This window comes from Pinus tabuliformis, chromosome 7, assembly GCF_031772625.1.
Source record: "Pinus tabuliformis cultivar Carrire ecotype Pingquan chromosome 7, CPIR1, whole genome shotgun sequence".
NCBI lineage: Eukaryota > Viridiplantae > Streptophyta > Pinopsida > Pinales > Pinaceae > Pinus > Pinus tabuliformis.
Window position 1 is genome coordinate 728,251,468 of NC_142293.1, and position 23,580 is coordinate 728,275,047.

Sequence of the window (23,580 nt, forward strand, 5' to 3'; positions counted from 1 at the left end):
TCTCATCACCACTACATTTACTAATAATTATAATAGTTAATAATTGAAATATTATAATAATTATGATTTTGTATTAAATTAAATAAAAAAGTACGCCTCCCATCTCATCACCACTACATTTACTAATAATTATAATAGTTAATAATTGAAATATTATAATAATTATGATTTTGTATTAAATTAACATTTTATATATTTATTATATTACGGAGATTTTTTAAATTTCTTTTAAGTTCATAGGATGCATTAAGTAACTCAAAACATGAAATAAATTTCATTTATTCCTTAATGCATTATGAAACCATTAGATGAATTTAAAATCACTGTACAATTTAATTCAATAGGAATTTTATTTCCACCTCTTGAAAAATTGCAAGATACGAAGTTCCTCATACAATAACATATTTTTTTGTTTGGCTTCGTATTCATGTATCAATACATTGTAGACGACTCCGTTTGAAACACATAAATTTCTACATAATCAAACGTGATGGAAAAGAAGATGCCAGTAAAATTATGGCGTAGTCTCCGACGCAGCTATCAATTGAAAAACATGTGCAGGAGATCAGTTTCGGTAAGCATAGGAGTTGGAACTTGGTTGGAACCTCATTGCATTAATTGGTATTCGGATGCATTTATCGACCACAGCTCTTTAGCAGGTACACAGATCGGAATTGGATTGCATGCATTCATTGACCTTTTGACTAGAGAGCATAATTAGGTAGATTGGATTGCATGTATTCATTGACAGTTTGACTTACGAAGTGTGTATAAACGACGTGAATTTCAAATTTATTCGAGGAACACAGAGCAAATGACAGGCAACCCAACAGAGATACAGTTTCGTCGAAATGAATGTAGTCGGTGACTGCAGCTGACAAGCTTCCTTCCTTCGCTGTTCCAAAACATTTTTTAATCGAAGAATACTCAGCTGTGCTCCACTGACTGCCATAAAGTAAAACAGTCAGTAATTATGTGCTGCTCTCTGTCTGTCACCATCTGATTACTTCAGCCACGTTATAAGTAGGTAAAGAATTAAAAGATGTAAGAAGCCATCGCGATTCGCGACGTTGGTTTATTAGTTCGTTAATCCTATAAAAGGGCGTTCACGGGAACTTCCAGCTTCTTATCCGAGCCGTGCTAAATTATTTGTGTATCGTATGTGCGAGCTGCGATCTTTGTAGTGTTCGTAGACGAGTCCAGAAGCGGAAAAATATTGTTGATTATGGTATCCATCATTATGAAGAGAGGGCTCTTAATTCTTGCGGGATTGATAGTAGTAGCGACTTGTTGTCATGTAACCGCAGCCAGAAATTTAAACAAAGTGGTTCATGACCGTGTGTATAAACCCGACAATTTCATTGGAAGCGGAGGAGGTCTTGGTGGCGGTGGGGGAGGAGGCTTGGGCGGAGGTGCTGGAGGTGGCGCTGGAGGAGGCTTGGGCGGAGGTGCCGGAGGTGGCGCTGGAGGAGGATTAGGTGGTGGTGCTGGCGCTGGAGGTGGTTTAGGTGGAGGTGCTGGTGGTGGCGCTGGAGGAGGCTTGGGCGGAGGTGCCGGAGGTGGCGCTGGAGGAGGATTAGGTGCTGGTGGTGGCGCTGGAGGAGGTTTGGGCGGAGGTGCTGGCGGTGGCGCTGGGGGAGGTTTGGGCGGAGGTGCTGGCGGTGGTGCAGGAGGAGGTGTAGGTGGCGGGGCGGGAGCTGGAGGAGGATTAGGAGGAGGTGCCGGCGGTGGTGCTGGAGGAGGTGTCGGTGGTGGGGCTGGAGCTGGAGGAGGATTAGGCGGAGGTGGTGCTGGAGGAGGACTTGGCGGAGGTGGTGGAGCGGGTGGAGGGCTTGGTGGTGGTGCAGGCGGAGGTGGTGGAGTCGGTGGAGGGGTTGGCAGTGGTGGAGGCGTAGGTGGTGGAGCTGGCGGGGGATTTGGTGGAGGCGCTGGTGGCGGAGCTGGGGGAGGATTTGGTGGAGGCGCTGGTGGCGGAGGAGGAATAGGGGGCGGACTGTGATGAATCACCACCCGTGGGAACGATGCATGATAGTGAATACAAGTATAAATAAAATAATATTTTGAGAGTTGGTTTCTCCAGAAATATTATGCTTGGCATGATAGTGAATACAAGTATAAATAAAATAATATTTTAAAAGTCGGTTTCTCATTGTCATCCTCTGCTGTTGCAAGCACTGCAAAGCCATTTATGCACTTTATGATTAAAATATATGTTGTATCCATATGTTCCCCTTTACCGTTGGGATTTTGGGGATTTTTTTTGGTATTAATTTTATAAAATATTGATGTCTTCCAATTTTTATGCCATAAACTAAATACATATTATTATTCTTTATTTTAATCTTTAATTCTACAGCGATGAAAAATGGTTTGATCAAAATAAGGTTACGTGAATGTTCTATAATATATTATTAATCTTATAGGGATGGCAAAATGGTTTTTATCTTACGATGGATGCAACATAAAAGGCCCGTTCGTAAGACTTATATGAGCAACCAGTAAAATATCCGTGGACACATTAAAGAGAGTTCGTTGATTGGTTTTATTTGCTTTCGAAGAAAGTGTGAGTTGAATTAATTAAATTAAATATATGGATGAGTTTACTTAATTCAAATATTTATATGTTTTATATAAATGTTTTAATTGAATTTCAATTGTTATATAATTTTATAGTTTTAAATTAGTATAATTATATTAAATGTGATTGATATATGTTAAAAAGGCATTAATTTCCATTATTTATATGTTAATTAACATTTTTAAATGAAATTTCTTAAAAGTTATATCATAGCTTATAAATAAAAATAATCTGCATTTATCAACATTGATGTTTAGCTTTCCTTTTAATTGTCACACAATTCATTTTTGTTGACGATGGTCGTAATTTCACATCTCATTGTCCTAATTATAATGAGATTTTTTAATTGTATTCGATTCCAACCTGAATAATTAAAGTTGGGTTTTTTTTTAATATCCTATATCTTTTTGTTCTTCCTTATCAAAATATATATAGAAAATAATGATCTGCAATCTATAATTATTATATAAATAATGATCTACAATCATATAAAACAAAATTCAATAAATAAATCATAAATCTGTCAATCCAAACAACATAATGTCTCAATGAAAACCAATAATTCTATCCATCCAAACACTTTTCAAGATATCTTTATTGACCTCCAAAGCATCAAGCTTCCTGATTGAAAAAACCCTTTTGGCACCCTCAACGCTAGTATACTCATAAAACCCATTGTATGTTGCATATATTGATAGGGGGTCAAAGGAATTAGATAATGTTGCATATATTAATAGGGGGTCAAAAGAAATCTCTTTATCTAAGCTCTCCATAGTCCCTTCATCAAACTACTCACCAATGTGCTCCGTTTTGGATGAAACTTAATCGAAGCCAAGATAGTCGTATGAGAACTGTTAAGAAATACCTGTGACACATTCCAAGAATACAAATGCTATGTGATGACGTCACCATATCAACTCGCCATGTTACAGTTCATCGTACGAGAGGGTGATCAAGAAGTGTTCCCATAGCCTGTCCATAATTAACGACGATTTCGCTTCAATGGGTGTAATGGACAAAGAGGAAATTACATAATGAAAGAAAACGATTTCAACCGGTGTAACAACTCCAACTGACACAACTCAAATTAACTGATAAATAATTTTTTAATAAACTATAATGTTATTTTTTAATAAATAAAAAATAAAACCTATTAAAAAAATTATAAATTATTTATGTATTTTCTATGTTATTTTTTGGATTATGTATTAAATGAAGAATATTGTGATATAATATTTTGATAAGATTTTATTCATAATTTAAAATAAAACTAATTATAATAATTTTTTTTAAAATATTAATTATATATTTATTTTTTATCCTATTATATTGTATTTATATAGTATTCATAATCACTTTTGGAAATTTTTATATTTTATCTATAATTAAATATTTAAATGGAATACCACCTTACAAATGAAGAAAAGGAACTTGATATTGTATTTCTTATATTGGGAAGGTGTACAAAATAATGGTCTTCAAATATTGGTTTCAAGTCAAGAATTTTTAGAATTGGGTTGCAAAGAATATCTCCATTCCCAATCCTTGTAATAGAGTTTGTTTGTTTGTTTTTTCCTTTAAGTTGTCTTTGTATTGCAATATAATAGATTTGCATATGTTTAGCAAAATTACTATCCCTGACTTCTCACCTTGGAAACCATACCAGAGGCAGTAAAGTAGAGAGTTAAGAATTTTGCAAAATTATAGAAAAGTCCATAAAAAATATAGACCGAAACCATTTTTTGCCCCACTTAGGAGTAGACTAGCAATAAGGGACAAAACTGACATCATGGTTGAGTTATTGAGTTTATGCTAACAAGAAAATTAAATTGATCATGGATGTAAATTAAAACATAATTATAGGTCAACTCCATTTATTTCATTGATTACAACCTCTGTCATGGTATTGATATCTTGAGCTACTATTTCCTAGCACTCCCATTTTAATAAGGAAGGATGGAAGGAACACCAAGAAGAATAACTAAAAATAGAGAGTGCAACATAACCTCCATTGGCTAATCAATCTGCGAATTGATTAGTTGATTTATAGATATGTGAGGGAGTGGAAGCAAATATTAGACGAAGGACTTCTTTGATGAGATTCAGAGAGTCTTCCAGTCTCCATATTTTGGCAATTTTGAGAGGGGAGGATCCATAGAGGAGGTTAGTAAGTAGGGAAATAACAAGAGAGTCACCTTCAAGGATTAGGTGATGGAATTTGAGGGCGGAGGAAATTCTCAACCCCATTTCAACAACTTTTAGTTCTGCTGCATCATTACTATTGTCTCCAATGTAACCAAAAAATAGATGAATAATGTCTTGTTCTTTTTAGAAAAAGTCTCACACATAGGGTGTAGTACTATGGTTTCCCTTGGGGGAACCATTGAAGTTTAGTTCGATAAACTTAAGAGTGGAAGACTAGTGTGAGGGGGAGGAGGAAATCAATGGGGTGGGGTGGGTCGGGGGGGACAGAGGGGAGTTTGGTAGGGGAAGAGCGAAAATTGAGAGTAGAAAGAAAAAGCACCTTGGAGTCTTGAAATGTTAGGTCATATTGCCAGAACTTGATGAGGAAGGAAAAATCATATTAGAACCTGAAGCAGTCTCAGAAACAAGAACTAGACAGCTACGAAATTGATCAATTTCAGAGTATCTCATCAAGTGGAAGAACTTACTCGTTGAAGATTCCACATGGGAAGACGAGAATTTTATATAGAAGCATCCAGAACTACTCAAGCGTTGAGGACAACACTTTTTTGAAGGAGAGGGGCATGTTAGGTCCCTATAATACTAGTGATTCCCCATTACAATTGTCATTGTAGCCCTTATTGTTATTGTTGTGCCCCTATTGTCCCCATATTGTTATTATTGTGCCCCATAGAAGACCACTATTGTTAATTTTGTACCCTTATATTATTATTGTTAGGTCGGCATTGGTTATATTGTGGCCCCTTAGACTTCTATATACATAAAGGAGGTTTTGTCATTTGTATCATCCAAGAATTGTTCATTTGTATAATGTAATGGAGTTTTCCCCTTCGAAGAGGATGATTTCTAGGTCGTTGATCTATCTCTTCTATCTTTTGTGAGCTTATTTCATAATAAGAAATTTCTAGTCTGAGGCTGACCAATTGGAGATAAGAATGGTTTCTTTGAGATTACTAAGAAAGGTGTCCCAAAGAGGGAGGTCAGAATCCAGAGGGTTGCAAATGATATGTTGGTTTTATTCTTTCGATAGAATCCAAAGGAAAAATCTAGGTGCAAATATCCAAGCTTTATTGAGAGTGGGATTGTAGAATGGGGAAAGAAGCTAATTATTAATCAAGTCTAGGGGGATAGTCTCTGGTAGGAAAGGTTGTCTAAAGAGATTGAAGAACATGTTCCAAAGACCATGGGATAGAGCACAAGAGTGGAAATGATGTTTGTGATTTCCTCTATTGGCTCAACATACGAAATAGAGTGAGTGACCAACATAATCCTTGGAAAAATGCATTTCCTAGGTTAATGTTTTTATATGGAGTAGAAGCTAGATAAAATAAGTTGTCTTGGGCCAAAGCTTCCCACACCATATTTTAGGCCATACCCGATGATTCAAAGTGTGAGCGTGGTTGGGCATAAGGAAGCAAGCTTCTATGATGGAAAAAGAAACCTGTGGTCGATATCTCGAATGAAGTTTGTCTTGGTTTTTAAAAAGGTGGACATTCCAATGTTGAAAAATTTCCTTGAACTATCCAAGAGCTTGTAAGGATACAAGAATGTCCTAGAAGGATGGATATTTCCATCTACGATAATTGGTCTCTTGGGAGACATTTTCCCTATAATCAAACACAAGAATTTTGCCTTGTAATTGTATAGCATAGGGTATATCTTGAATATGCTTTTGGGTAGAATGTTTGAGAAAATTATGCCAAGAATCATCTGAAAAGAAACTAGTTTTTCCATACTTGACTTTCCAAAGTCTGTGCTCTTGTAATAAATTTTTTCCTTTAGAGACTAGATTCTAGATAGATGATCCCATTGGAAAGATTGATGTGTGGTTGCACTATTGATTAGCAATGTAGTTATTGTATTTACTAGACCATATTTTCTCCCATAATTCTTGACCTTCTTATAGCCAGTGCAACCAAATTTTGGCTCTTAGGATAGTGTTCATAGTTTTTGTATCCCAGAGACCTAGCCCTCCTCACTTTTAGGGAAGACATAATTTCTCCCAAGAAACTAGTGGCCACGTTTTCTTCTTTTTCACCCCCCCCCCCCATAATAAAGTTCACTGAAGGAGTTTAATTTCATGAAGGATTCTTGTGGGTGTTGCATGGGTGAACATAAGATACATGGGTAAGGCATGCATTATAGATTTAATAGGATAGTTACACCAACTATGTTAAGTGAGTGGAAACTCAGGTTATCTATTAGGTTAGTAAACATTTAAATGAGGTTAAACCATTTTTTTCTACGTAAGGAATTGGAAGCTAAAGGGGTGCCTACATAGGTAGTCGGTAATTTTCTTTTCGTGAAGCCCAAGAGATTAGTGAAATTACGTTGAATAGAAGGGCGAGTATTGAAGAAGAAGATATCAACATTTTGTGAATTTATTTCCATGCTTGAGGCCGCCATTAGGGGAATTTTGCGGTCTAAAATGGACCTTCTAAGAAAAATGTACAACCAAAATAATCTTTATAAGAACCAATAGGATTCAAGACGATGATGTCAACTATGGGGGATGATTCACCATTTTTGGAGTAAAAAAGTAAAAATATTAAAAAATAATAAAATAATAAAACTACTTTTCAACTCGTATTTTCAACTTATCTCCCTAAGGTTTTACTCAATTTTCGAGCAGAAGTACTTGTTGGATGCAAAATTTAATTCCTCATCCAAGGATTACCCATCTTGCATACTTTCGATGGACCTTCTACACAAAAATTGAGTATTTGTCATTTTTCGTGTAGTGCGGTCCATCGAGAGTATGCAACATGGGTACTCCTTGGATGATGAATCAACTTATGCATCGAATGAGTGTTTCCGCTCGAAATTTAAGTAAACCCATAGGGAGATAAGTTGAAAATACGAGTTGAAAAAATAGTATTTTCTTTGTTCCCTCTAAAATTTGATGATGTAATCTAATATTATTTTATTATTTCCACTATTAATTTATAATTTCCTTAGGATGCCCATTTTAGGCTCCAGAATTCCACTAATGCACGAAATCATCAAATACTTTTCAAAAGGATAACACTTATTAGATATTTAGAACACCCATGATCATGCATAAATTGTTGGTGTGAGACATTATCAGAGTTGGAGAAGCATACACCCTTTGTGACACTAATTATAACAATTATTTTTAGTGCTCAGCCCATCCCTTTAGTTGTGAGGATGAAGTTAAAGGGGGGAGACGATTTCTTTATATATTCTCCTAGAAGGGTTAAATGCCTTGGAGGGAGAACCATTAACTACAACAGAGAAGAAGGTAGAGAAGGTAAGGGAAAGAATCTATGTGATCCACGTTTTTGAGAAACCAAATTCTCTAAGATTTTGTGAAATGTAAGACAACCTTAATTTATGAAAAGCCTTAGATAAATTGAGCTTAAGGAGCATACCTATTATTTTTTAATAATGAAGGGAATGAGCTAGATCTTTGGCCACTATTATCCCATCTAAAATTTTCTTCGTTCAACATAGACCATTTTCTCGAGAGAGATGAGTGATAGAAGAATGAGTTTCAAACGATCAAAAATGACTTTAGAGATACTTTTGTAGATAGTGTTGCAAAAGGAAATAGGATAAAAATCACTAGGGTCTTATGGATTGATTTTTTTTGTACCAAAGGTAAGAATATTAACATTGAGGGCTAGTAGGACAACTTTCATTAATTGATATTCATCCATAAATCTTTAGGCATCCCCTTTTATGAAGGAAAAACACACCTCATAGAAATCAGAGGTAAATCCACCCGGCCTTGTTGCTTTGTATTTGTGCATTCCAAAGATGGCTTCTTCTAATTCAATATGGTAATAGGACAAAGAAAAGCCTCATTTTGCTTTAGATAAATTAAGGTAGGGATGTATCAAGTTATTTTTCTAAAGGCTTTGGCTCTAGAGGGGGGAGAATGTGATAAGAGATGTTGGTACTAAGAATCAATATTAACTTCAATATTTTTGTGGCTTAAGAGCTTAATGTCTGCATATTTTTTAGGCAGGGGATTATTTCTACATCTATGATTAAGTAAGGAGTGATAGAAAAATTCAAAATTTTTCTCATCTTCTTTGAGCCATTTGATGCACAATTTGTGATGCTACAAAATCTCCTCCTGTTTTCTCTAATATTCAAGATAACTGATGAGGGTTGCTTCCTTTTATTCAAGATAAGTGATAAGGGTTTCTTCATTTTCCACAAGGTATTCCAGTCTTTCATATATGATGATTTTGTATTGTATTTATTACATGCATTCTTCAAGAGCTTCTTGAGCTTGAAATATGTTCCCACATTCATTCTTAAATTAGATATTTATGTAGATTTTCAGATATTTGAGATTTTTTTAGAAAAAGACTTCATGGTAGAGCTTGAAAATGAAGGAAAATTTTCCCACCATGTTTTGGCCGTGTCTAAGAAGGATGGGTTTGAGATCCATAAACTCTCAAAATGAAAAGGTTGATTCATAGGCCTAGTTTTGATGTCAATACTTATACGTATGAGCCAGCGATCAGAGCCTCTGCTGGGAAAGACATAGGCTTCTTAAAAGGGATCCTTTATCGTGATATTTTTAGAAATAAGGAAGTGATATAGTCTAGAGTAAACCTAGTGCTTTCCTTTACGTTTGTTATTCTAGATGAAAGTTCCATTCATGGTCTCTCGATCCACTAGTTTTAGGACATTCATGGCCTCTTTGAAGTGATACCTCCCTTTTTCCTAGAGGGGGATTTTATCAAATTAAATACTCCCCCAATTATCCATAAGATATCTTAAAGCCTAGTCTCTTTAGAGTGTGAAGGAAGTTTAATCTTTCACTAGCAATGTGTGGTCCATAGACATTGGATATATATCACTTTTGATCTAAGCATAAAATTATGAATTTGGCTATTAAATATCTGTTTTTTTTGCAACAATCTGTAAGGAAAACCTCTTCAATATGCCAACATATAGTGAAGAAGTCTCTGGCCCTAAATTCCAAATATATTTTCCCATTAGACTTCCATTTGTTTGAGTCCAATTGACCAGAGAACGTTTCGAGGGTCAGAAGCCCAAAATTTTTCCAATTAGAGCATGGTCTTGCATGAATTAGATGTAATTTGCTACTCAAGAAGATTTTATCTCGAATTTTGGGTCTTTGGATGCATTTTGTAAACAATGGCCGAATATTCTAACTTTGAATGTTGCACATGGGTGTGGATCTATGGAGTTGTAAGGGGGAGTGTTAATGATTTATGAGTGTTTGTTGAATTATTGTTTGCCCACATCTCCATTTGTGTTACCTCTTGGCTTCTCATCACCAGAGGATACGATGTTGAAGGAGAATGGGAAGTCACTTCCTCTAACTTGAAACACAAAAGAATCTAAAACTAGAAATAACTTGAGGAGAATCTCAACTACAAGTTTTTAAAACCCTAAATCATCCCAAGAGTAGAATTAGATAGTTTCTTTAATTAAAAATGCAACATTAATTAATTTATTTTTAAATTGTAATAGGATTTGTGGTTAGCATTAATGCCATATCTTTAATATGATGGTTCAATAAAAAAAACATATAAAAGCAACCAAAAAAACACCATAGAAAAACATTATTACACTAATTTATTAGACAAATATAATAGATTTAAAAAAAAGTGTAAACAACGATAGTTATATATATAATTATTAAAATAATAATAATTTATGTACTTGTCTACGATTCAACAAATTTTAGGAACGATCTTGTGGTAGAGAAAAATCAAACAAAAAATTCAAATACATGTTAATCCTTTAACCCACAATTTGTATTTTGATACAAAATTTAGCATTTGTAATGTCACAATGTTTTGAATTCAAAATTTTACATTATGGATACACAAAGTAGATCTCACAATATGGATTAGAATAAAAGGTTAATGGTTTAAATAGTAAAAAATGCATCGGAATTAAATGTATTCGGAACATGTTATTAATAATTCATCGAGGAAATTTTATATAAACTATGAAGTTTTTTATATTATACATAAAACATAAATACTTCAATAAAAATAATATTAAATACAACAGATATTTATATAGGGCATCTATTTTTACATGTAAATATATAGAAATGTATGCTATTCTTAAAAAATATTCATAATTTGGGGATATAAGTAATATATAACATATATTAAATATTTTAAATAATACATTTTTATTTAAAAAAATAAATTTCTATTTTATAAATTATTATTGAAATTAAATAATATTAAATTTAATAATATATATTTATTAAACGTGTTTTACAATTATACATCTATTTAAATTTATTATTTAGTTTTTAGTTTGGGTGTGATCTTAAAATTGGATTATATATATCTATATATATATAGATATATATATATATCTTTAAATACTAAAATCTTAAATTACAAATAGATTATTTTAAATTAAATATATAGTTTTAAAAACATAAATATTCAATTTTGATATATACAATATTATTTAAAAAGTTTCAATATTATATATGTGTGCATGCTTATACATATATTTGAAAAGTAAGATTACATTTTTTTATTAAGGCTTTGAATTATAAGTAATCAAATAAAGAATATAAAGAAATAAATAACATATTATATATATATATATATATATATATATATATATATCATAGGATTGAAATACAGGAACATTTATTGTCTGGGAGTCTTTTCTTTCAATGTTACTAATTGTATTTTCTTTATATGCAGCGAAATTTGTAGTGATGTTTCCATTTTAAGCTAATGTTTTGATTCATATTTCATTGTGCTTTCCACCATATCATATATTATGTTAGAGCCTTGAATGTATCTTTCATATATAAAATTAAGATGAATAACATGTGTATTATAAGGTCTTATACTTGGCATTATTGTGCAGTCGCATGGACAATGGTTAAGTTAGGCATCAGGCAATCACATGCCATGTTGATCAGTGCATTTAAGTTGTTGTGGTGGGAACCTAGGGAGAAGAGCCATTTAATACCTCAACACTTTTGGTTTATCTCCTTTGACACAATAATGCACACGCATGTATATTGGGGATTGGCTGCAAAACAAATTTCAGCTAACAATCGATCGACTCACATTAATAATCGTCATATCACGAGGTTAGTGGCGCAAGTGGATCTCAGAGGAAGGTTTTCTGCTTGGTGCCCAGGAGGAGTATGGTTTCGATTTCATCTTGAGTTTGAGAAGGGACACAATCGATATATAATGTTTGTTCTCCCCTTGCATGAGGTACGATAGTGGCGAGCAACCAGTGCAATTCTTGGGTAGAGTTGTTTCGCCACAATTTATGTAGGGTATGCGAAACATTCTCGCATAGCCCATACTAGTTATATCTCCCAAGAAGTTTCTTGCTTAGATTAAAAAATTGGTTATCTGGAATTTGATCATCCTATATTTTGTAGCTCATATCTTGTTAAGTCATGTGTTTGGTTGACATCTTTCCTAGACAAAGGCTAGTCTCGTCCATATCTGCATTTCGGTATAGTGTATTATAATTTGATATTTTCTCACTCGAGGTCTCTTGTCATTATTAAGGGTATTGAATTGCTGTTCTTCGGGCTATCACCACTCCGATGTCAAGTATCAAGTTTGGTTATTGTGACGAGAGAGTATTTTGTGTTGGTTGTATCTCCTTTGTAGGTTCTTACTCATATTAGTTTTGGGTAGGGATTCGGGTGCCACAAAAGGTCACAAACATTTTTTGTCTTATTTTTACACAACACTTTGTCAGGACCTTCTTTTGAACTAGTTGTCATACTACCTTCCACTGAATTCTAAACCCTTGACCCCTTTGGTATAACTTTCAATTTTATAGTCTTGGTCGTTGGGGATTGGTTTAGTGGCACATTTTCTATCTGGTTTTATCAAGGTCAGTCCTCGTCCAAAACAAGAAATAATTTGGGCCATCTAAGAGACAGTCTGGTCGTCTTGGGTGCAATTTAGCTGGTATCAGTTTTAATTTCATTACAATGTGTCTCGTTGTTGTTTCATGGACAACATCAATATAGTGTCAACATCTGAGTATTTTCAAGCATTTATAGCCCTTCCCGTAGATACTGGGATCTTCAGGGGTTCCATCTGTCCAGTCGCCTACTTAATACCCCTCAAGGGGATTCTCCATAATCTATTTGTGAAGTTTATTTCTACAATTTGGTTTAGCATGGCTCCCATAGAATTTTTACTTAGCTACAAGGGATGTTCAACAACATCCTCCTCTACATAATGCCATCTCTTTGGATGGGCATCGCTGACCAATTTTTTCGATATCGTGCCTTTGGATGTTCAACAAGATATTCGAACTTTGGAAGCAAAATAATTTGGAGAGGAAACGTATCATTCTGACTCAAAAATCTGTGTACTTAACACCAAATGGGTTCGTAACCCGAGAGAATGCAGGAAGTGACGAATACACTTTTTTCACTCCATATTCCAACACCAACAGATGGCCAATCTGTTGCATATGGTGCTATGTGACAAGCAAATGGAAAATTATAAGCTCTTTGTTGGCTAGGAGGAGATTAAGAGAATTATGTGGGACATCCGATATGATATGGATGAGATGGAAGTGCACTTTAACAAAATGAGTGCTACATCACTACAGCCTCAGATGTTAATTCTCCTACACCACTGAAGGGGAAAACGATCATCAATTCTAACCCCATAAACATGTCTATTAGAAATTCATCTCTAGAACTTCTAGTGACTATTTTGGATGAATGAATTTTATATCATCTTCTACTATCTGGACTCGTGTTTCGTGATGTTTGATGTCTATTATGTGTCTATGTTGCCTATCGTATGTTTTGTCGTAATCATATGCATGGTTAGTTCACAAAATTGTATACAAATGGATTTTTTCAAAGGGTCAGTTACCGAGGTTACCGTTTTCTTCCTTCTAAGCTTCACTGTATGTAAATCTTTGTCATCTTTTTTGGACAAATTGGTAGCCAATTTTGGTTTTGGGATGTTCTGAAGTTATCTTATGGTGGCCTTGGCCCATAAACTATCCCAAGGCATCTCAATTGTAATATGGAACTACACTAATTATCAATACAAAGTTTGGCCGGATTTACAAAAAAAAGCATTATATTTTTTTACAGTGTTTTTTTTTTCAATTATTGTCTTGAAAACAAAATCTCTCTAGGATAGATACCACAGATTTGGAATTGTATTTATGAAACATGAGGTTATCGATAATATGTCAAATGCAACATCTCTGTGTCTACAATTTTTAATTTATTCAATAAATTTGTAAATAAAAGTTGTTTCTCAATAGTAATTTCATAAAAGTTGGTGCAAGAAAATATTATTTTCCTGCGTACTGTTATTAATTAGTCATTTTGTGTTGAATATGCACCATTATTTGTTTTGAAGTAGACAATGATTTTAAGTGTTTTATTTAACTCCTTGTTGGATTCCTATCTTGGACTGATTAGTTGTCAATATATCTCAATGTGCATTATGCTAGCAACCAACCTACATCAATTCTGTGAAAAAGATGATTGACCCCTATTCATCTCTTCACACAAAAGCATTCCAAACCTTCAAACTCTAGCCATATGTGGTTGTGTTCCCAATGCATTTGACATTCTAACAACAATGAACTTCTAACTCTTAGCAAATTTCCAAGTTTCCAACCAAGTCCAATTTACTCCTTGTGAATTCTTCCTCTTTCTACACTATTCAAATCCATGTTCTGGATCAGACCAACAAAACTATTGTTTCTCTAAAACACAAGCGTCTCCCTTACTCACTGCACACGATCCTCTATGTCTCAATCATTGGATCTGAAACCACTACTACACATGAGGGGTGATTAAGACAATATTTGAGACAAATTTTGGGTAAAATGTCTTAAGTTGAGACACAAAAAAACTTGTGGATTGTCTTTAAGTGAATTTATAAAATTATTGTATTCTAAAATTCTCTATAAAGACAATATATAACACAAGTATTATTGTCTCTTAAGAGACAATTTCATATTTTTCTCTCTAGAGACAATAGTTGGGATTAAAGACATATTATCTTTATAGAGACAATACATCCTTAGTCCTAGCTATTGTCTCTCTAAGACAATAAAAATATATATTTAAAAATAAATCAATATCACTTCTCTCTCTTTAAAGACAATACAAAATAGTCAATCTAGAAAAATGTCTCATCATTAACATAAATTAATATAAAAAGTATTTAATTTAAAATTAAAAGACAATATCATTCATTAATGCATATTAGGGAACAATGGAATCGAACAGCCAACCTCCTGCTTATAAGGCAAGTGATCTTCCATTGAGCTAGGACCATTTAAAGAATTATTTGAGGAGTTATGGAAATCCTTGAAATTGCTTACATAGGCATTGATTTAAAAAAAATGCTCGATACAAAATGACATAATATTTATAAAATCTATAATCATGCAACGCCTTTTTTTAACTTAATAAAAAATAAACCAATGGAGTTAGTTTAATATCACACCCTTGTAGCATGACCCACACAAAAAGCTAATAATACACAATAATATACAAACAATTTAATCTAATCCTACAAAGAAAAGTAACTAGAATTAACACAAACTATTAATATCTTGCCACAACTGTTAACTTTCACATTTCTTTCTGCATCAAAAAATGTCAATAAAGAAATACAGAAAAAGGTCCCAAAAATTCATCACATGGCTTCATTGACACAATTGCCACTTTAGCTCTGTTAGCCCATTTTAACTCACTCAAGTCTGTATGAAAACCTCATTTAGCAAGTTTAATAGCTCCTTTAGCCTGGCCTATGCTCCCCCATGCAATGTGTATATGAAAACCTCGATTATATGTATCTTTCAATTGATTTAATATAAAAATGAAGATAGTAAAAAGTACCATAGATGATCTCAAATCCAAATTAATTTAATTAAATTCTTTAGACAAAATAGTAATTTCATCTTAATTAATTTTCTTGAACAACCCCCTATGTAGTAGCACGTAAATATTAAATGTTTGTCTCTCCTGTTACTACTACTACAACAATTGGAACTACTAAACAATATGTAGTGAGGATGATCATATTGCTATATATTTTTTTAGTCTTGGGCCTGTTGATTTTTGTGTATCTTGGGAGGTACTCCAAGCCCTAGTGTTCAGGGTTTGGAGGGAAAAGCGCCACAAGTAAGCTTATGGGCTTGGAAACCAAGCATGGGGTTTTTCACCCATAAGGATTTGGAACAAAACCATTAATAATTTGAGCATGAGAAACTTTGAGGTGATAGAGCTTGGCATGCTAATTCCAACACTTTGAAAATCACCCAAATCGAAGCTCTAGAACTTGAGTTATGAATTTTTGAAGTTGACAGTTAATTGTTGGAGAGACAAGTCACGCCAGCTTGGTCCAAAAGTCACGTCTCTTCATCTAGTTCATGGAGCCCACTTATGTGTATAAATAAGAAGTGTGTTAGAATCATCCTACTCATCCTTGGTGCATTAAAACATAGAGATATATCCCTGAGACAGCCCAGCTCTAGGAGAGGAAAAAAAGGGTGATTGAAATATGTTTGGAGGCCGAATTTTTGTAGAAGGACAACTACAGGGTATTTGTAATATGTTGGGAAAATTTCATTTGTTTGGGCATTGATTGTAGGTCCTAAAGAGGAGTAGAAAGGATGTTGCATTATTTGGACATAATCTGAGGCATTTTGGTGTGGATAAGAGGGAGTTATGTCCCCATTTATAAGGTTGCGGCCCTAAAGACCTGAAGTAATAGGTCCCAAACCTAAACAGGGTTTAATTATGGGTGTTGTGGGGGTGGTTATTAGCCATAAACAATAGCGTGCAAGAGGAGGACTATAAGGACCCTATACCCAGAAAAAATGTGACTGGTAAGATGGGTTACAAATCTATCATAGGTCATGATCATGCCCTAACCAAGATACATAAATTACAATAGTGAAAACCTCAGTCCAGGATGAATGCCAAGGTATGTTAATAATATGTTGAGTTTTCTTTTATGCTAGTTTGGATCAGGAGTTTGTGTAGCTTGTGGAAGCCAAGTGGGAAGGGTTAACATATTAGTTAGTAGTCCTTACTAGTGGGAAGATTCCATAGTGAAAGTCAATGATAGAACCGTTCATGTGATGAATGTTGGAGGACTGTAACAACCAAGTAATTGGGGTGACATGGATTGTTAGATGCTCTAATTAGTTGGCAAATGTTGAAATAGTACATTGGATCCTATCTTTGTGCAACATCTCCTCTACTGTAGAGCAAAGGGAAGATGTGGAAAAGTCTGTGGGAAGCCAATAAAAGGGTATCCGAGATGTGAGGATGCCCTAGCTAGGTGTAGATGCTATAACATGGATTTGGTCACTCATGGATTGATGGAGGGCAGTGTGAGAGTGGGCCAAGTGTGAACGTGGATTGGGCACTTATGGTCTACTGAAGGATAGTGTGATAGTGTCGATGTTAGAGCCCGGTGTGCAACAACTTGATGGAGAAAAGTAGTTTCTAGAGTGGCAGTTGTTGATCTCAAGGGTTGATGAACAAGAGAAGTAGTTGAGCAGCCCTCGACTTCTGTGTGGAGAAGGACTTCTACAATAGATGATGGGCAGTCCTCCTAGCCTGTGTTCATTATGGGAGATGGACATATTGTAGTGATAGGTAGAATCCCTTCGTGCCCTATTTTGGTCTTCATTGGAGAAGCACAGGAAGACCATAGTGGGCCGAAGTAACTGAGTAGTTGAGAAGTAGTATTGGGATGATTGAGAGTTGTTCACAAGTGGAGTTATGAATAACTCGACACGACTCTCGATGTGTTGATGCGCTGATGGATGAATGATCAACTAGTGAACATATTCGATAACCGAGATTTAGTAGCCAGATGGACTTGGAGAATTGATAGAGGTAGGAGTTACAGATCGGGAGATGAAGGACTAGGATGGTATAAGGTATGACCAAGGCAGTTGTGAGGAGCTCTATATCAGCTTGATGGTTAGAATATCTTGTTGAGGGAAGATTTGTTGTGGATGTACTGACACCAAGCCCCAGTTTGTATTCTTGTACTAATGGATGTATGAGAGCCATTACCCCTCGTATGGGAGCCCTAGACTATTGTATTATATTTTTTTTAATATAACGAAGTTGGGTTGAAAATTGTAAAAATATGTCCATATTTTGTGCATGTCTGATTTACTCCTATTTATATTCCGTTGTGCAAAGTAGTTCTGTTAAGATTCTTTGTTTGGTAGCGTCAGATATTTTAAGGATCTGACCTAGACCCAAGATGTGGAATTTCAATAGGACCTGACTTTTATTGGAATTCCTTATTTTGGAACAGGGATGGGGCCATATTGAATTCTACTCTTAGTGGCAACAACGTCCCACCTACATGAAGTCAAAAAATAAAGTCTTGATAGATCACCATTAATGATAAATAAACAAGAAATCCACCACCATGGCTCCGCTTAACAATATTTTCTTATATACTTATCCTTACAGTAAAGTATTTTCATGAGTATATATTCATCTGTTTATAACCTTGTACTTTTAGGAAAATTTCCATTATATTTGTGAAAGGCCTCCCAAATCTAGGAAAACATTTACAAAATTTAATGCCTAAAATATTGTCAAGATATTCCTTGCTACTTTGGCCACCTTTATATCCATGTAGCTAATCATGTGTGCAATGCATTGATGGGGGGTGGGTGCAAACAAAAGTTGGAAGTTTTATGTATGTCTGTTAGTCGAAGGTCAAATCTAGCCCGCATTTTGAAAACTTCAGGATTGAAATGATTTAGAAATATAATTTCATATCTTTTATGTTTTTCAATAGATTTTGGGAATAAAATACTAGTATAAATTATACTTGTACTTGGTTTTGGGATTATGGGTCAAGATAAGCACGTCTGACTTTGCGAGTTCATTCATAGGGAATGAATGGATTCCACTGCTGAGGGGAATAAATGTGTTTAGTTTTGGAGTCTCTGAAAGACATAACATTAATCCATTTGAATTAAATAATATATTCGTAGATCTTGAAAAGTGATAGTGAAAATTACAAATTTTCATTAATGTCCACTTCAAACCCTAGATAGTTAAAATAAAAAAATTTCATTAATGTCCATTTTAAACCCTTCAATATATATATAAGACCATTGATCCTCCAAATCCAAACATTCTAGAATCATCACATTCAATAAACTCAAATATGGAAGGATCGAATGTATGAGGATTTGGAAGGAATTATGGATTATGATGAATGTTTCTGAAAAGTAACATGACCTTCCAACCCTTGGGAATGAGGTAGTTTTCACAATATATGTGAGATTGATATAAAGGAATTTTAAACTTGCAAGTGCAAATGTTTTTTTGGGAAAGGGCCATTTTTATCTTGTTGTAGATTTTAAAACATTTTGGAAATTTCATGGACACGAGTGAATTCAAACCATTGACTTCATTCATGTCTATATAATTTTTTATATATTCCAAAATCTACAATCTAATTACACTCATATTTTGGGGAAAAGAACCTAATTATAAGAAGTTCAACGACTAATGTGATGGTTTTTTTGGAAAGGGTCATCCTTATCTCAATTTTAGATTTCAAAATATTTTGGAAATTCCACCGACATGAGTGAAAAGAAACCATTGACTTCCCTAATTATGTAGACTTTCCTATATATTCCAAAATTTTCAATCTATTTAGAAACAAGTTTTAGGTAACAAAACAAACTCTAAGAATCTCAACAACTTTCCTCACATACAATAACTCTATACTCAAAAAAATTTGAGCCTACGTATAGTAGCTCTATACTAGGTTAGATTCCAAGGCATGACCATAGATAGAAGGTCATTGCTGCTCCTCAACATAGGGATATGTAGAGAAAATATAGACCATATTGCATATAATTTAAAGTTGTATTGGAACGTCAAGTAACCATATTAAACAATGAAACTCAACCATATGGCATGGTATCATATTCAAACAACTAGAGGCTAATATAAAAATTATAAAAAAAAATTATGCAACTCTCGAATACCATCCCAAAAGCATAACAATTGGAAAATTGATATCAATTATATGATAGAATGCAAGCTTTTATAACTAGATTAATTTGCAATATAAGATTTCACGGTAAAGGATAAACTAGATGGTAATGTGCTTTAGGCATTTTGCATGTTTTATATCACACATTTGATTCAACATAGATTGCTCCATTACAAAACATACGAGTGGGAGTTTAAGATCCCATATCGGAGCAAGAAATTATGTTCTCATACAGAAATAACACCAAGTGGTCTTAGGTACAATGGAATCTTCCTAGATATCATGCTTTGTATAATTATTTCTAACACATAGTAATTACAAATATACATATAACAACATGGGATGGTTCCTTCATCAAAGGATATAATCCATTTATTTCTAGTCTCCTTTGACATATACAACTCATAAGAATAAGGCAAAAACAAGTGGAGGCTGAGTAATCAAGGACTTACAGTTTAATCAGATTTTGCAGAATAATGAAAGAAGAGAAAGGGAATAATAACTCATCACATAGAGCTTGAAACATCAAGAGTTCTATACTTATCTGAGCTAAAGATAGACAAGTGGATGTAAGAAGAGTGAATGCTATGATTTCAGGAAGCACACATTTAAATATATAATATCAGACTTGCATACAGGCATATGTATTAAATAGTTCACACTAATGAATCTGTAATAATGTAAGAGATATTTTTGGCAGCTACAATTGCTTGAAATCAGAGAGGAAGTGTGAACATAATGAAAATTTATAAGAGAAATAACATACTGTAATACTCGAACATGGGAATCACCACTGTTTCATTCATATTAAGAAAGATGTACATCTAGAATCCATACAACTTCAGAAGCACATACAATTTTCTCCTAGAATTCAGAACCCTTTTTCAATTTTTCTTCCTCCCTTTTATAATGAGAGGGAGGGCCAAAAAATCAGTTAAAAAAAATATCTTTCAAGTGAAGTTACATCTATCTATATGGACGGGTGTCTCACCGTGAATCCTCTAACTATTACAATAGGGATATTCCTTTCTTGAAAGAAAAACAAAATAAAAATATAATGATCAAAACAATAAAACATAATTAATCCATTGAAACTGAAATGATGGCTTCTGGAAATATCTTCATGTCACTCTTCTTTGTTGGCCTTTGGTCCTAGCATGTTCCTACTAAGTCATGGTTAATCCTCTCTTGGTCGGTTCCTGGTGTCTCTCTACCTTAACTGCAAACCCATCACGCCCTTTTTCCCTTTGACTTGCACTATCGGTGCCTCGTTCAAGTGTGACCGGAAAATCTTTCAGTCGAGGGCCTTTAAACACTAAAAACGGATGAAATATGCAAGATCTTTTAATTTTCCCCTTAGCCCCTATGCTTTCATCCCCTTTTGTAACTTTCCGCATATGATTGGGGGTTGGAACCAAGGGCTTAGGACTCTGAGCGCTAAGGCTCTCAACAATTCTGTAGGGGTCTTATTCCTTTGTTATAGAAATCGCAACCACAGAGTGGAAAACCCCTTTACATTTTTCCTTAGCGTGGGTCAGTAGTCCTGACACGAGATCTTTATGGAATATAGCCTATGGAACATCACATCTGAGGGGGCCTTTTTATTATCACAATCGCAGTTGGGAAGAAGATTCAGCGGAAGAGAAATCTTTACGTTGCACGATCACCAATTGCAATGGGTGACATCATTGTTGACGTCGTCACTGCCACATGTCACCTATTGAGTGGTGCCACATGGCACCTAGAAACAGCCCCATTGGACCCTTGAAAATGCCAAAAATGAGTGACACGTGTCCAGCACCACTCATCATCCGTACTCCAATTCCTCGATGAGCATTTAAACTTGCAATTACTTCAGATTTCCATACATTTCGGGCTTATTTGAAGAATGTAATGGTTTCAAAACTCTGCTGTCTGGATAAGTGGTTTTCCTTACTGTCATTTTTGAGCTTCCTTTTAACTCTTCAAGTGAATAATCCAATATTCACTGCAAAGGTGGAGGTCAACCCTATGTGATAGCACTATTTTGCGTAGGCACCTGGTATATAAAGTTAAGGTGAATGATCTATAGACATTGATATTTGAATTTGGTATTGTCAACTAGTTGTTATGTATCTTCACTTGAAGGATTCACACATGAATGGATGATTTTATTGTAAATATTGACATTCGAATTAATTTGGCAATGTGCACTGGTTGTAATGGATCTTCACTCAGAGTATTCACGCGTACATAGATGATTCAATTTTTTTCACAAGTATAATCTTGGATGAATGGTTTATCATGATATTAGTCAGAATTTGGATACATATTTCTTGTTTTTCATTTGAGGGATTTTCCCTCATAGCACTGAGTCTAAGTGAATAAATCTCAAACACAGTTGTAAGATTGAATTGTCTTTCAAGTTTAACAGTAGCTTACACTACTACATACAAAGGGGTTTTAAGATCATATTTAAGACAATTTCTAAGTAAATTGTCTTAACTTGAGACAAAAAAAGAAATTGGAAATTGTCTTACATATTGTCTTTAAGCGGGTGTCTCAAAATATTGTCTTAAAAAATTGTCTCTGTAAAGACAATATATAACACAAGTATTATTGTCTCTTAAGAGACAATTCTTTTAAGAAAATAATGTGAGAAACCCGCTTAAAAGACAATATTTAAGACAATTTCCAATTTCTTTTTTATCCCAAGTTAAGACAATTTTCTTTCAAGAGACAATAGCTATGATTAAATATATATTGTCTCTATAGAGAGAGCTTGTCTTAAATCCCAATTATTGTATTTATAGAGACAACCTATCTTTATTCCTAGTTATTGTCTCTAGAGTTATTGCCTCTTTAGAGACAATAAGAAAAAATCTATTTAAAAACAAAATATAGAATATAAATTCATTTTGTTTCTTTAGTGATTAATTTATGTTAGAGTGATTAATTTATGTTAGAGCACGATGGAATCAAACCACCAACCTCCTGCTTACAAAGCAGTTGTTATTCGCTTGAGCTAGAACCCTTTAAAGAAATGTGTTGAATGAATTCAACTCAAAGAAAACCATTTGAGTTGAATACATTCATCTTCAAATACAAGATTAAAACTACATACTAGACCTTTTTCAGAATCAAACATTATCAAATATGGGGGAAAAGTCTGAAATGAAAATTCCATCAAAGGTGATTATTCCTCTTCTAAGTGGTCAAGATCACTATCTTCAAAACTTAATGGTCTATGGTTTCTCACATTTGATAGTCATATGGATGGTAGATAGATAATGTCTCAAATTCAACCCAAATCAGTGACATGATTTTTGGATATTAGTGCCTCAGCGGTGTCAAACCTTATCCAAATTGTATGCACTAACATGGATTTGCAATATCTAAGCTTGACCATCTAGTTGGCACTGTTAGTTTTTGTTCTAAAGTTTTGAAAATGCATGTTCCAATACCTATACATATTTAAGAAATTTTACCTCTTTGTCCTTCCACACAGTTTAGTTTTATGTAATTCCTCGATTATGATCTCTAAGCACTATTTCAGCTAAAAACAAGGATTATAAAACAAGAATCAACAACCAACTTAAGGGTTGCTTCCCAAAGAGGATCTTGAAAGGAAACATATATTTTCACATGAGATAAGTCTACTCAAGGCTTTGATAATAAACCCTTATATCCACATACAAAGATATAGAGTTGTGCGTTGAAAATTACACTCATAAATGTGGCTGCCATTTATCTATTTCCACTCCACTCAGGTAGCTAAGTACTACCAAAAAATTCTTCGTTTGG

General features: G+C 34.2%; 1 protein-coding gene across 2 annotated transcripts; it reads left to right on the top strand.

Annotated features, from left to right (window-relative positions):
- The first annotated feature begins 1,072 nt into the window (after nucleotides 1-1,072).
- On the top strand, nucleotides 1,073-2,341 carry LOC149249604 (uncharacterized). 2 transcript variants are annotated; one of them, XM_089456283.1, is made up of 2 exons: nucleotides 1,073-1,421; nucleotides 1,470-2,341. In XM_089456283.1, exons 1-2 carry the CDS (start codon nucleotides 1,226-1,228, stop codon nucleotides 1,997-1,999), a joined length of 726 nt encoding a protein of 241 aa, XP_089312409.1. In that variant the 5' UTR covers nucleotides 1,073-1,225; the 3' UTR covers nucleotides 2,000-2,341. The 2 variants fall into 2 exon arrangements, with proteins under 2 accessions (XP_089312409.1, XP_089312410.1); XM_089456284.1 differs by having other exon boundaries at nucleotides 1,075-1,421; nucleotides 1,536-2,341.
- Nucleotides 2,342-23,580: the final 21,239 nt, after the last annotated feature.

Coding starts and splice junctions, on each gene's coding strand:
- LOC149249604 (XM_089456283.1), top strand. CDS start 1,226: ATGGTATCCATCATTATGAAGAGAGGGCTCTTAATTCTTGCGGGATTG. Junction 1,422..1,469: donor CTTGGGCGGAGGTGCTGGAG/GTGGCGCTGGAG, acceptor GTGGCGCTGGAG/GAGGATTAGGTGGTGGTGCT.